The sequence below is a fragment of the Colletotrichum scovillei genome (genome assembly GCF_011075155.1).
Source record: "Colletotrichum scovillei strain TJNH1 chromosome Unknown Contig00002, whole genome shotgun sequence".
Classification (NCBI taxonomy): Eukaryota; Fungi; Ascomycota; class Sordariomycetes; order Glomerellales; family Glomerellaceae; genus Colletotrichum; species Colletotrichum scovillei.
The window spans coordinates 158681-171626 of NW_023336260.1; the positions used below are offsets into that span (position 1 = coordinate 158681).

At 27.3% G+C, this 12946-nt stretch overlaps 2 protein-coding genes across 2 annotated transcripts; one reads left to right on the forward strand and one right to left on the reverse strand.

Annotated features, from left to right (window-relative positions):
- Window positions 1-9809: 9809 nt before the first annotated feature.
- On the forward strand, window positions 9810-10728 carry HER10_EVM0005596 (uncharacterized protein; the record flags this gene model as incomplete). Its single annotated transcript, XM_035475205.1, has 2 exons — window positions 9810-9951; window positions 10040-10728. 2 exons carry the CDS (start codon window positions 9810-9812, stop codon window positions 10726-10728), a joined length of 831 nt encoding a protein of 276 aa, XP_035337216.1.
- Window positions 10729-10889: 161 nt separating this feature from the next.
- Window positions 10890-12369, reverse strand: HER10_EVM0008447 (fungal Zn binuclear cluster domain-containing protein; the record flags this gene model as incomplete). Its single annotated transcript, XM_035477970.1, has 2 exons — window positions 10890-12173; window positions 12274-12369. The coding sequence occupies 2 exons, from the start codon at window positions 12367-12369 to the stop codon at window positions 10890-10892; spliced, it is 1380 nt and encodes a 459-aa protein (XP_035337446.1).
- Between the last annotated feature and the right edge of the window lie 577 nt (window positions 12370-12946).

The window sequence follows — 12946 nt, forward strand, 5'->3', positions numbered from 1 at the left end:
GCTACATGTAGTGTATACATAGTCTTCTGGGAATGTGGATGGATTCGTGCAGCTCCGATGATAACTACAGCTAGTGGCAGCTTTTGAACTCGACACAAACATGAGGGTCTATTAATACAGGGTATTATTTGTCGCTGTATTCTAATCAGTGACTAGCAACGAAATAAGACGCTGAATTCAGAAGTAAAGTGATGACGTTATAGAGGAAGGCTTTGGTTACTACTATTACATGACCTGGACCTTGGCTGTAACCCCATCTTGTGGCTAGTATCTAGTAAATTGCAACAGCATCCGAATTTAAATGATCTCAGTAGCCCATGGCTGTGGACTGAAAACTCGTCCGGCTCTGAGCTTACAGGCGACTTTAATGAGGTAGATGCTCAACAATTTAATAATAGTTTAGTAAGCAGGATCATCAACAAAATAATCCAGCGACAGAACTAACTAGTGTTCAAGAGGTACGTCGAAAAATAAGATACGGTAAAAATTAATTATAGCCCAAAAAGAGAGGGGGGCATTACTTATATACAATAAGTACTTAATATAAAGATTTATAATCTTTTAACCTTATTATAATAATCAGTTCTAAGAATTCCGAAGTATTTTTATAGTATTAACTAAACAAAATCTATATTTCTATTTAAATTTAATAAGTTTTAAGTTAACTTGTTTAATTTTAGCCCCTTTATCGTTTTAGCCCCTATTAAGTTCTTTTTAATTATTTTATTAATATTTAATTTATAAAATATAAACTATTATAAAAATAATATATAAAATAAAAGTCTATTTAATACTTGTAAAAGCCTAATTAACTTTGAATTTATTCTAAGTTAAATAGTAGTTTTATAATAAAATTATTATATTATATTAAGTATATACTTAGAATATTCCTAAAAGCGTAATCCCGTTAAGGTCAATCTTTTATAATTATAAAGCCGGAATAAAACTATTATATACTTAGAGTATATTACGTATATTATATAATTAAAAATTATATTATATTATATAATTCTTTTTAAAAACCTAATCTTATTAAAATCGATCTTTTATATTTATAAAGCCGGAAATAAATTATTATATTTAATAAAACAATAGGTTTATTAAGTATTTTATATCTAATATATATAAGATGTTTTATATATATATTTGTTTTTAATTTGTTTTTAGTTCTACCTCTGCGAATCGCTCGGGCGGTTCTCGATATCGGTTACATAGTATTAATAAATAGTATTAGTGGATACCCCCACTGTCTTATTAGACTGTTTTATATATATATATAAACTAAAGAGTTTATTAAATAAGTTTTAGAAGTTTATATAAATAATAATTTAATTAATAAACGTTAAATATAAACATTTTTATCCTTTTAATAAAGTAATTTACTAGGGCCGTATTATATATTACATTAAAAAACTAAGTATATTACGCTCTATACCTAGTTACTAACTAAAATAGTTAATTAACTTAACTATTATTTTCTTTCTATTAATAACTCCTAACTTTTATTACTTATTAATGAAGCGAGCTACTTACTTTAATATATATAAAACTTCTTAATATTAACCTTTATAAATAACTAAATTTAATATATTTAATATAGTTTTTATATAAATATTATTATTATTTAGAGGGTTTATAAGAGCTATTTAAGATATTAATTTATTATTTTAATCTTATACTTTTTAGTTTATTTTTATAATTATTATAACTAAGCTAATATTAATATATTAAATCTTAATATTTATATTAATCTAATTATTTATAATACTTATTAAATTATTTAACTAAATTCTGTATTATTAAATAGTATTTTATTTTATTTTAAATATATTTATATTAGTTATAATAATTATAATATTAAACTACTCCTTAATAAAGTAATTTATTAGGGCTATATTATATATTATTTGTTTTTATTTCTACTTCTGCGGATCGCTCAGGCGGTTCTCGATATCGGTTATATAGTATTAATATATAGTATTAGTAAATACCCTATTATCTCGGTAAACATATTATATATTATATATTAAAGAAAACTAATTATATTATACTCTATATAGTGGTTTTTCTAGTTTTATAAGTATAAAAATTAACCTTAATAAGATTATGTTTTTAAAGAGAGTTATATAATATAATATACTTTTAATTATATAATATACGTAATATACTCTAAGTACGTACTTAACGTAATATAATAATTTTAATATAAAAACTATTATTTAATTTAAGATAAATAAGCTACTTTTACGTAGTAATACTAGTTAAAACGGTTAATAATAAAAGTTAGCTATAATAATTAGCTATAATAGTTAGTTATAAAGGTTAAAAGTAGCCCTTAATTATAGAAGTTTTAAACTTTAATAGTAATATAGAGGTTTTTAAAAAGGGTTAAAAGGGCTAAGATTTATTACTTTTAGAGCTCGTAAAGATTTTTATCCTTATTACTTTTAATATTATTTAAAGCTCTATTTATATTATATTTTATATTTGATTATCAATTAAAACCGTAGTAATAGTTAACTAATTTAATTATTATCTCCCTTTTATTAACTCCTAAACTTTTATTATATAATTTTAACTATTTATAAAGCGAGCTTTACTTATTTTAATATATATAAAACTTCTTAATACTAACTTATATAAATAACTAAGTTTAATATAATCTCTTTTATATAAGTATTATTATTACTTAAGGGGGCTTATAAGAGCTATTTAAAATACTAACTTATTATTTTAACCTAATCTTTTAGCCTATTTATTATAATTATTATAATTAAATTAATATTAATATATTAAACTTTAGTATTTATACTAACCCGCTATTTATAGTACTTATAATATTATTTAACTAAATTTTATATTATTAAAAAGTATTTTATTATTTTTAAGTATATATATATTAGTTATAATAGTTATAATATTGAGCTAATTATAGGTACTTAGCCTGAAGGATAAACTTATTAATAAATACTTTTAAAATAGTAGTTTATATATTAATAAATTTATTTAATAAGTTTATTTAATAAGTTTATTTAGTTTAAATAGAGTTTTAAGTAATATTAAAAATAATAATAATAAAAGAATTTTATAAGCTTTAAGTAGTAAATATTAGCCCTTTTTTAAAAAAAAAAAAACCTTTATATTATTATTAAAGTTTAAAACCTTTATAATTAAGGGCCGTTTTAACTTTTATAGCCGATTATTATAACTAATTATTATAACTAACCTCTATTATTAACTTTTTAATTAATATTATTATTAAAATACATAGCTTATTTATCCTGAATTAAATAGTAGTTTTTATATTAAAACTATAATATTATATTAAGCATATATTTAAAATATATTATATATATTATATAATTAGAAAATATATTATATTATATAATTCTTTTAAAGAACGTAACCTATTAAGGTCGATCTTTTATACTTATAAACCTAAAAATAAAACTTATTATATAATATTAAGCTAGTTAAAAATAGTATTTAAATCTTTAAAAAATAAACTTATTAATAAGTATTTTGAGTTTATTAATTACTAATTATATATTAAAAAAATAGGTTTTTATTAAAGTAATAATAGTTTATATATTAATAAGTTTATTTAGTAAATTTATTTAATAAATTTATTTAGTTTAAATAAAAATTAGTTTTAAATAATATTTAAAAATAATAAAAATAAAAGAAATCTTATAAGCTTTAAAAAGTAATAAATATTAGCCTTTTGCTCTTTTTGAAAAACTTTTATATCATTATTAAAGTTTAAAGCTTCGTTTTATTATAATTAACTTTTATTATTAACTTTTCAATTAGTACTATTATATAAGTATATTATTTAGCTTATTATTAATAAGTAGTTAAAAAGAGCAGCTTATTTATCCTAAATTAAATAGCGGTTTTTATATTAAAATTATTATATTATACTTAAAATATACTTAGGTATATTATATATATTATATAATTAAAAGTATATTATACTATATAATTCCTTTTAATAGCGTAATTTTATAAAAGTTTATTTTTATATTTATAAAGCTAGAATAAAACTATTATATAAATCTTTTATATAAAAACTTATTTAATAAAGTTAAAGAATATTATTTTATTAAACCTAAATAAATTTAAAAGATTATTAAAATAATTAGGCTTTATTTTTATTATTTAATATATAAAAGCGAATAAATATATTATATAAGCTAATAAGTATAATATATACAAATAAGTTTCTTAAGAATTAAGAATTTAATAAATTAGTTTTAAATAAAATAAAGGTTATTATTATATATAATGCTTAGTTTATAAGTTTAAGTCTCGATTAATAAGGATATTTCTATTTAAAATAAGTTTATTCAACTATATATTATATTTAAAAGAAATTAGTTAAATAATAATAGTTAAGTTTAAATCATATAATAATTATAGTTTTATAATAATAAATATTAAATAATAATAAATAACTAATAAATTATACCGCTTTTAAATAGTTAAAAAGATTTTTATTATAAACTTAAACTTTTAAAATAAAAATATTAAAAGGATAATAAAGCTTTAATTATTAATTTTAATAAGTATAAAAAGTATTATAATAATAGACTTTAAAATTATTATAATAATAATAACTTAATATGTTTTATATTTTAACCTTTAAATTTAATAATAATTAGTATAGTCTCTTTAATAGAGGGTATTTTAATAAAAAGAGTAAAGATTATAGCTTAATTAAGTAGTTATATAACTAAGATATATTATATAAAATAAAACTATATAATAGTTCTTTTTAGCTTTATAAGTATAAAAATCGACCTTATTAAAATTACGCTTTTAAAAGAAATTATATAATATAATATACTTTTAAACTATATAATACGTATAATATACCCTAAGTATATACTTAATATAATATAATAATTTCAATATAAAAACTACTATTTAATTTAGAATAAGTAAGCTACCCTAATAAAATAAAACTATAATTCAAAAATAATATAAAAGTAATATAAAACTTAAAAATATATAATATTTTATATATACTTTAATAATTATCACGCTTTATAAAAAGAATATAATTAAATTATTTAAATATATTAGAATTATATATTATATATAACTATACTATAGAATAATTAAGAGAAATATTATAATTACTCTTATTAAATTTATTTATAAATAATAACTTGAAGATATAATATAATTTATAACTTTATTAATATTATTTAATAGTTTCTTTCCGGCTTTATAAATATAAAAAATCGATTTTAACGGGTTATATTTTTAAAAGAAATCATATAATATAATATATTTCTTAATTATATAATATATATAATATATCCTAAGTATATACTTAATATATATAATAATTTTAATATAAAGACTACTATTTAATTTAAAATAAATAAGTTACTTTTTATATAGAATAATATTAGTTAAAAAGTTAATAATAAAAGTTAATTATAAAAATTAAAAGTAGCCCTTAACTATAGAAATTCTAAACTTTAATAATAATATAGATTTTTAAAAGAAAAAGAGCTAAAAAGGTTTATAATTTTTTTAAAGTTTATAAAGATTTCTTTTATTTATATTATTTTTAATATTAATAAAAACTACTTTATCTAAATTAAGTAAATTTATTAAATAAACTTATTAAATAAATTTATTAAATAAACTTATTAAATAAACTTATTAAACGAACTTATTAATATATAAATTATTATTTTAGAAATACTTATTAATAAATTAGCCTCTCTTAAGCTAGGTACTCTTAATTAGCTTATTATAATTATTATAATTTCTCCTAATAGAGCAATTTATCAGCCGTATTATATATTATATATTAGAGAAAACTAGGTATATTACGCTCCGTACTTAATTACTAACTAAAATTAACTAACTCGATTATTATTTTCCTTTTATTAATAACTCCCAACCTTTTATTATCCGTTTATAGGGCGAACTTTACCTACTTTAACGCATATAGGACCTCTTAATACTAGCCTATATAAGTAATTAGATCCTATATTATATATTCTTTTTTATTAAGGGTTAGGGGACCCCTTATATAGTCCCTTATATTTATAATATAGCCCGTATTAAAAGGATTTCTAACCTTATAAAGTATAATTTTTAAATTAATATTAATATATTAGATCTTAGTATTCGTATTAACCTAGCTATTTATAATATTTATATTATTACTTAGCTAGATTTTATATTATTAAAAAGTATTATACTATTTTTTAAGTATATTTATATTAATTATAATAGCTAGAGTATCGAGGGGGCTTAATTTATTAAGCCCTAGAGGGGGGGACTTATTAAGGGGTATTTTTAAAAAGTTTTAGCCCGCTAGTTATTAATTATATACTAAGAGAGTAGGTTTTATTAAAGTAGTATTTTAATTAACTAACCTCTTAACTAGTTATTTAACTAGTTATTTAGATAGTAGTTTATATATATTAATAAGTTTATTTAATAGGTTTATTTAATAAGTTTATTTAGTAAATTTATTTAGTTTAAATAGAGAATAGCTTTGGGTAATATTAAAAATAATAAAAATAAAAAATTTACGAGCTTTAATACGAAAAATAATAAATATTAGCCCTTTTAACCCTTTTTTAAAAACTATATTGTTATTAAAGTTTAGAACCTCTATAGTTAAGGCTACTTCTAACTTTTATAGCTAACCTCTATTATTAACCTTTTAGCTAGCACTACTATATAAGTATATTACTTAGCTTATTATTAGTAAGTAGCTAAAGGGTATAGCACCTATCCCAAATTAAATAGTAGTTTTTATATTAAAATTATTATATTACGTTAAGCGTACTTAGGGTATATTATATATATTATATAATTAAAAGTATATTATATTATATAATTTCTTTTAAAACGTAATTTTGTTAAGGTCGATTTTTATGCTTATAAAGCTGGAAAAAACTATTATATAATTATTATAATTAATATAAATATATTTAAAGAATAGTATAATACCTTTTAATAATATAAAATTTAGTTAAATAATAATACGAATATTATTAATAATTAAGCTAATTTATAATAGTTTTTATTTAGCTTTATAAGTATAAAATATTAACCTTAATAGGATTACGTTTTTAATAAAATTATATAATATTATATACTTTTTAACTATATAATATATATAATATACCCTAAGTACGCGTTTAATATAATATAATAATTTTAATATAAAACCGCTATTTAATTTAGGATAAATAAGCTACTTATTTTAATAATAATATTAGTTAGAAAGGTTAATAATAAAAGTCGATTATAAAAACTAAAAATAGCCCTTAATTATAAAAGTTCTAAACTTTAATAATAATATAGAGGTTTTTTTAAAAAAAAGGGCTAAAAGGGCTCATATATATATATATAGAGCTTATAAAGATTTTTTATCTTTATTATTTTTATATTATTTAAAGCTCTATTTAAACTAAATAAACTTATTAAATAAATTTATTAATATATAAACTAATACTTAAATAATTAGTTAAATAACTAATTAAGAGGTTAGTTAATTAAAATACTACTTTGATAAGAAGTTATTTTATTAAAAATACTTCTTAATAGGTCCTCTTTTTAGGCTCGATAGATTTTTAAGCTCCTTAATACTTTAATTATTATAACTAATATAATTATATTTAAAACGTAATATAATACTTTTAATAATATAAAGTCTAATTAAAAACAATATAAATATTATAAATAACTGGCTAATATAAATATTAAAATTTAATATATTAATATTAATTTTAAAAGTTTTTATAAAACTAAAAATCTTTTGATACAGGTTATATTATAAATATAAGAGATTATATAAGGGTCTTTTAATTTTTAATAAAAAAATACGTAATATAAGATTAAATTACTTATATATACTAGTATTAAGAGGTCCTATACGTATTAAAATAAATAAAACTCGCCCTATAAATAAGTAATAAAAGGTCAGGAGCTATTTTAGTTAATAATTATGTATAGAGCGTAATTTTTTTAATACGTATATATAATATAACCCTAGTAAATTAGTCCGTTAGAGGCTTATTAATATTATTAAATTAAACTTATTAAATTATATTTTATAAACGTTACTTAATTATATTAACGTCGTTTAATATATAAATAGTTAAGAATAATTAAATTATTAATATTTAATATAACGAAACTATTTATTAGCCCTTTTATTATTATTAATTTAATTATTTTATTAAAAATATAATAAATATTAAGAAAATAATTAATAAGTTAAAATAATTAAATAGTTAAGTATAAATAATACTAATTATTAATTACTAATTTTTAACAGAACTATTAAATAAAATTAATAGTTAAAACTACTTATAAAGCTTAGTTTAAAAATTAAGATTTGATAATTATTTTCTTAAGAAAAATTTAAAAGAGTTTAATAAAAGATTGATAATTAGTTATAAATATTTATTAGATTTTCTTTTAAGTTTAAACTAATTATTTAGCTTTTCTTTTCGTTTTTAAACAAAAAGAGGTTAAATAAATTTAAATACTAAGTTTATAAATCTTAAAAATTTAAAAGAGTTTAAAAGAATATTAAATATTATAAAATTAATTTTGATTAGTTTATAAAAGTCGAATTATTTAATAAAAGCTATAATTATTAAATAGTAATAATAAAAATTAGTTAATTAATTAAGTATAGTTAATAGTAATATTTTAAAATTATATTTATTAGAGGGATTTAAAAATAGAAAGGAGAAGGAGAATAAAAATAAGTAACTCAACTTAATAATTTAACTTAGTTACTCCTTTAAATTAGCTCTATAGTATATAAATATTCTATTATTAATAAAAAAATAGCCTATTTACTTCGTTAAAGCTTATTTTTAGAAGCGTAATTAATTATCTAGGCTTTAGTATTTTAAATAAAGCTTATTATTACTAGCTTATTTAGTTTTTAGTTTATTTTATATACTACGTACGTAAAAAGCTCGCCCTATATAAGTATATTTTTATATGTGATATTCTATTATTACTTCATATCCCCATAGCTGCGGAATGGCGCTAGTAGACACGTCCCCGATTTTCTTTAACGCTGATTCTATTATAATCCCTTTCATTGAGTGCATCGAAAGGAAATAAGACGGCAATACTAGAAAACAATAAGGAAGAATACGTGATACGTAACTCCCTCTCATATAGAATACGTATCTATGTACTGACCCGATTCCGCAGTCGATGGGATAGGTATGGGTGCTCCAAGATCTGATCGCACCGGCCAAGCAATTTTTCCAGATGCATCGGAACCGATACACAATGATAGTCCAAGCACACAGCTTGTTGCTGCCGGTGACAATTTTATGACTCCAATGACAATCTGAGGTGCTGAAGACATGTAAATAAAAATAGAATGCATTCACGTTACGCTTAGCTCGAAATGGAGCATTGAAGATCAGGCCTGCAAGAATACGGGTCAACAGATGGCGTTTAGCTGTAAGCATCTAGATATAGCCACGCCTCTGTGGAGATTGTCAGATGCGAAGTGCGAAGTGCGAAGTGCGAGGTGCGGGATGCGAGGTGCGGGATGCGAGGAGCCAGGATGTGAGACACGACGGTTAGTCTCTTAATAATGAACGAGTAGGAAACTACATAAGTATCTTGAACAACATTTTCTCATTGCGTTCAATTGAGATTCTCGATATCATGTTAGCAGTTGCACGAACTTCTTTCTAGCCGATCGACGCAAATTGTCGCTTGACAAACCGGATAACTTCTCAATACTTATCATCAAACTCAAGTCACAATAGTGGTTCTTTGCGGCCGAAATGAACCTTTACAAGTACTCCCCATCCGGGGCAGCTGCTATAATATTTTTCGTTGCCTTCGTCATCGGCGGCGCATGGCACCTTTACATCATCATCCGTAAGCGAGCGTGGTACTTTACACCAATGCTGATCGGATGCACCTGTAAGCTTCTTGTCAATAGTCACTCGCTGCCTTTCTCTAGTAGAACCAAATGTTTGGAGATACCCGACTGACATCGAAACCGGCGTAGTTGAGCTGATCGGCTACATGGGCCGCTTCCTCTCCTCCAACGCCCCTGACGTAATCGGCTTCTTTATGATCCAAACACTTTGCCTCCTCGTGGCACCCGCACTCTTCGCCGCCTCCATCTACATGGTCCTTGGTCGTCTCATCATCCATCTCCGGTCCGAATCGCTCTCTCCTATAAAACCTTCACGGCTCACCAAGGTTTTTGTCATCGGCGACATCCTCTCCTTCATTGTACAGATCATGGGCGCCGGCATGTTGGCCAGCAGCAGCACCATGAACACAGGAAAGACGGTTATCCTACTCGGACTGGTCGTTCAGCTTATATTCTTCGGCTTGTTTGTTATCTCCTCGGCCGTGTTTCATTCGCGAGTGTCGAAGCATATGCCGCCAATCTTGATGGAGGAGGAGGAGGCAAACACGGGATGGAGGCGACTATTCAATGGTTGGAGGGGCGTCATGAGCGTTCTCTATATCGCTAGCGTCTTGATTTTTGTTCGTTCGCTGTTCCGACTTGCCGAGTACGTCGAGGGCAATGACGGCGCACTGCTCGGCACCGAAGTGTTTCTCTACATCTTTGATGCCCTGCTCATGGTCGGTGTTGTGGCCATTACTGCTGTCTTCCACCCGGCCAAGTACGTTCCAGGAAAGAAACAACTTCTCGTGTTGCAGAGCATAGAACGCAGATCCTGAGCCTGCCGCATCAGGAGGGCACTTCTCAGAGAGGATGCATCAAATCATTTGCTCTGCTTTGGTGACTAAGGAATTCAACTCTGCTTGAGCCTGTTTTAAAGTGTAAGAAGCCGCTGAGATAGATGTACGATACATCATTATAGACTTATAGGCTCAGAATTTCATTCTATACCATCAAAAAATCCCTCATGATATGGCTCATCACCCGTGCCCTGACAAGTCGCGAGCTCAGACAAGAAGGGCGTGAGCAAACCCAAGTCTTTTACCAGCACAGCAACTTTGGGGGCCGCTAAACAGCTCTGCCATATGGGCCCGACGGCTTCGGTAAGCTTATCCATGTCTGCCGGGGCGACGTCTCGGTACAACCACGTCTGCGGCAGCCAAAGGGAAAAAGCGAGATAGTAGGCCATGACGACGAGGGCCCGTGGCCGCTTCTTGCGGGCCATGTCAACGAATCCGGACGTCACAAACGCAAAGGGCCATGTTCGGACTTTGTAAGCGATACAAGGCTGTCTTGCGTCGTCAGAGATGCGGGAAAAGACATCGCACTCTGAACAGAAGAGTGCGCCAAATAGCCTCTTGATGCCCTTGACTGCACGCCGCAAGTCATCGATATGGCCCCAGTCCTCATCGCTTTCGTCGATGCCCATTTGAACTAGCTCAAGATCAGGCACGACGGTCACGGGACAGGTGTGACTGAAGTCCGAATCCTTGTCGCTCGTTCTCTTGTCTCCTCTCCCTCGCCCATCGCTGGAGGGAACGCCCAGCGTCGTCCTTCTCCAAGGCAAAATTGTTCGCGGACCTATGCTCAAGGCTAGGTAGTTTGTCAACCAGATACCATTGTCCCCGGAAAATCGATCCGCGGCGAGGGCCGTGACGGCCAGCAGAATCGATGTCGCTACTACGGCCCGAAACCTATCATTCGGTCTCTCTACCATTGTGACTTGCGAGCAGCGCATGAGTTCTATACGCAATCGACGGAAGGCCTGATCTCGGTACAGGGCCAGCTGCGGCAAGCCGTCTTTCGTTGACTCGTCAGTGCTTGATAGGTGCAGCAGGGCGACTGAGAAGATGGCGTCCAGAAGAAAGTGGTTCTGGAAAGCTAGCTGGGGAATATCTAGCCGCAGGGACCGACAAGCACGATCCTCGAGCTGGAACGTTGCGGCGAACGATTCGACGGTGAAGTTGGAGTAGTGGTGTAGCAGGCGCAAATGGTCCATCTCATGGTTCGTATATAGCGGGCGAAGATCGCACAGCATCGGCTCTTGCCCCTCTCTCGTTACTCGGGAATGCTGCTCGACAGTGTTCGTTTGCTCAATTTCCCCAATGGAAAACCCGTTCGCGGGCGACAGGTTGCTCTGTGATGTGCAGTTTGAACGAGGCGTGTAACGACAATACGTCTGGCGCCTTGCACATGCCGAGCAAGCGGGCTTCTTTTCATCGCACTAAATGCAGCGTCTTCCAGTCAGCGGGAGTTGATTACATGCTACACATTCACTATGCAAGAGACTGCAAACAGAAGAAACGTAGATAGGGAGTACGCGCCTTTACGCGTCTGAGCTTGCAGTCAATGCATCCATTCCTTGATTTAGTATGATGTCGTGTGGCGTGCACCTTGACTACCGCGGGAGAAGGTTTCATTTCGTACAAGGCCGTCTTTACTATGTGAGCAGCATGGAAACCAAGTTGCTATGCCGTAAGGTTTTCGATAGAGTGGAAGAGAACGGAGAATTTAGCAACACCTTGGCCACGCTATTCGGTGACAGAAGCCTCAGGTCCAATTGGAATCCCTGGCAGAGCTCAGAGGGATGTCTTGCAGAGGTAAGTGGGAGCTTTCCGGAAAAAAGGGGGCAGTGTTCGCTAAAACGCGTAGCCAGATACGTGTATCCGTATCCGGAAAGTTCCCGATACCCTCACCACAAGGCAGCTTGAGAACCCACCGTAATGAACCCCTTTGGAATGGCCATTTCTGAAGACACGTACATGACGAAGCTGAGAATTTATCTCACAAGATACCAGAAGAAAAAGTGGGGAAAAAGTGAGATGTTAAAGTTATCTACATATTTAGTATCTTGGACAACTACTTGATGATAGAGATGAGAATTCGAACTACGCTCTGTCTTAGTCGTTCCGCATCTCCCAGGTCTCCCTCATAGTAGCCCAGTACTCATCCTTATTTCCACGAGCATGACTGTAATTGTCGGATCGGTCAGGTCAC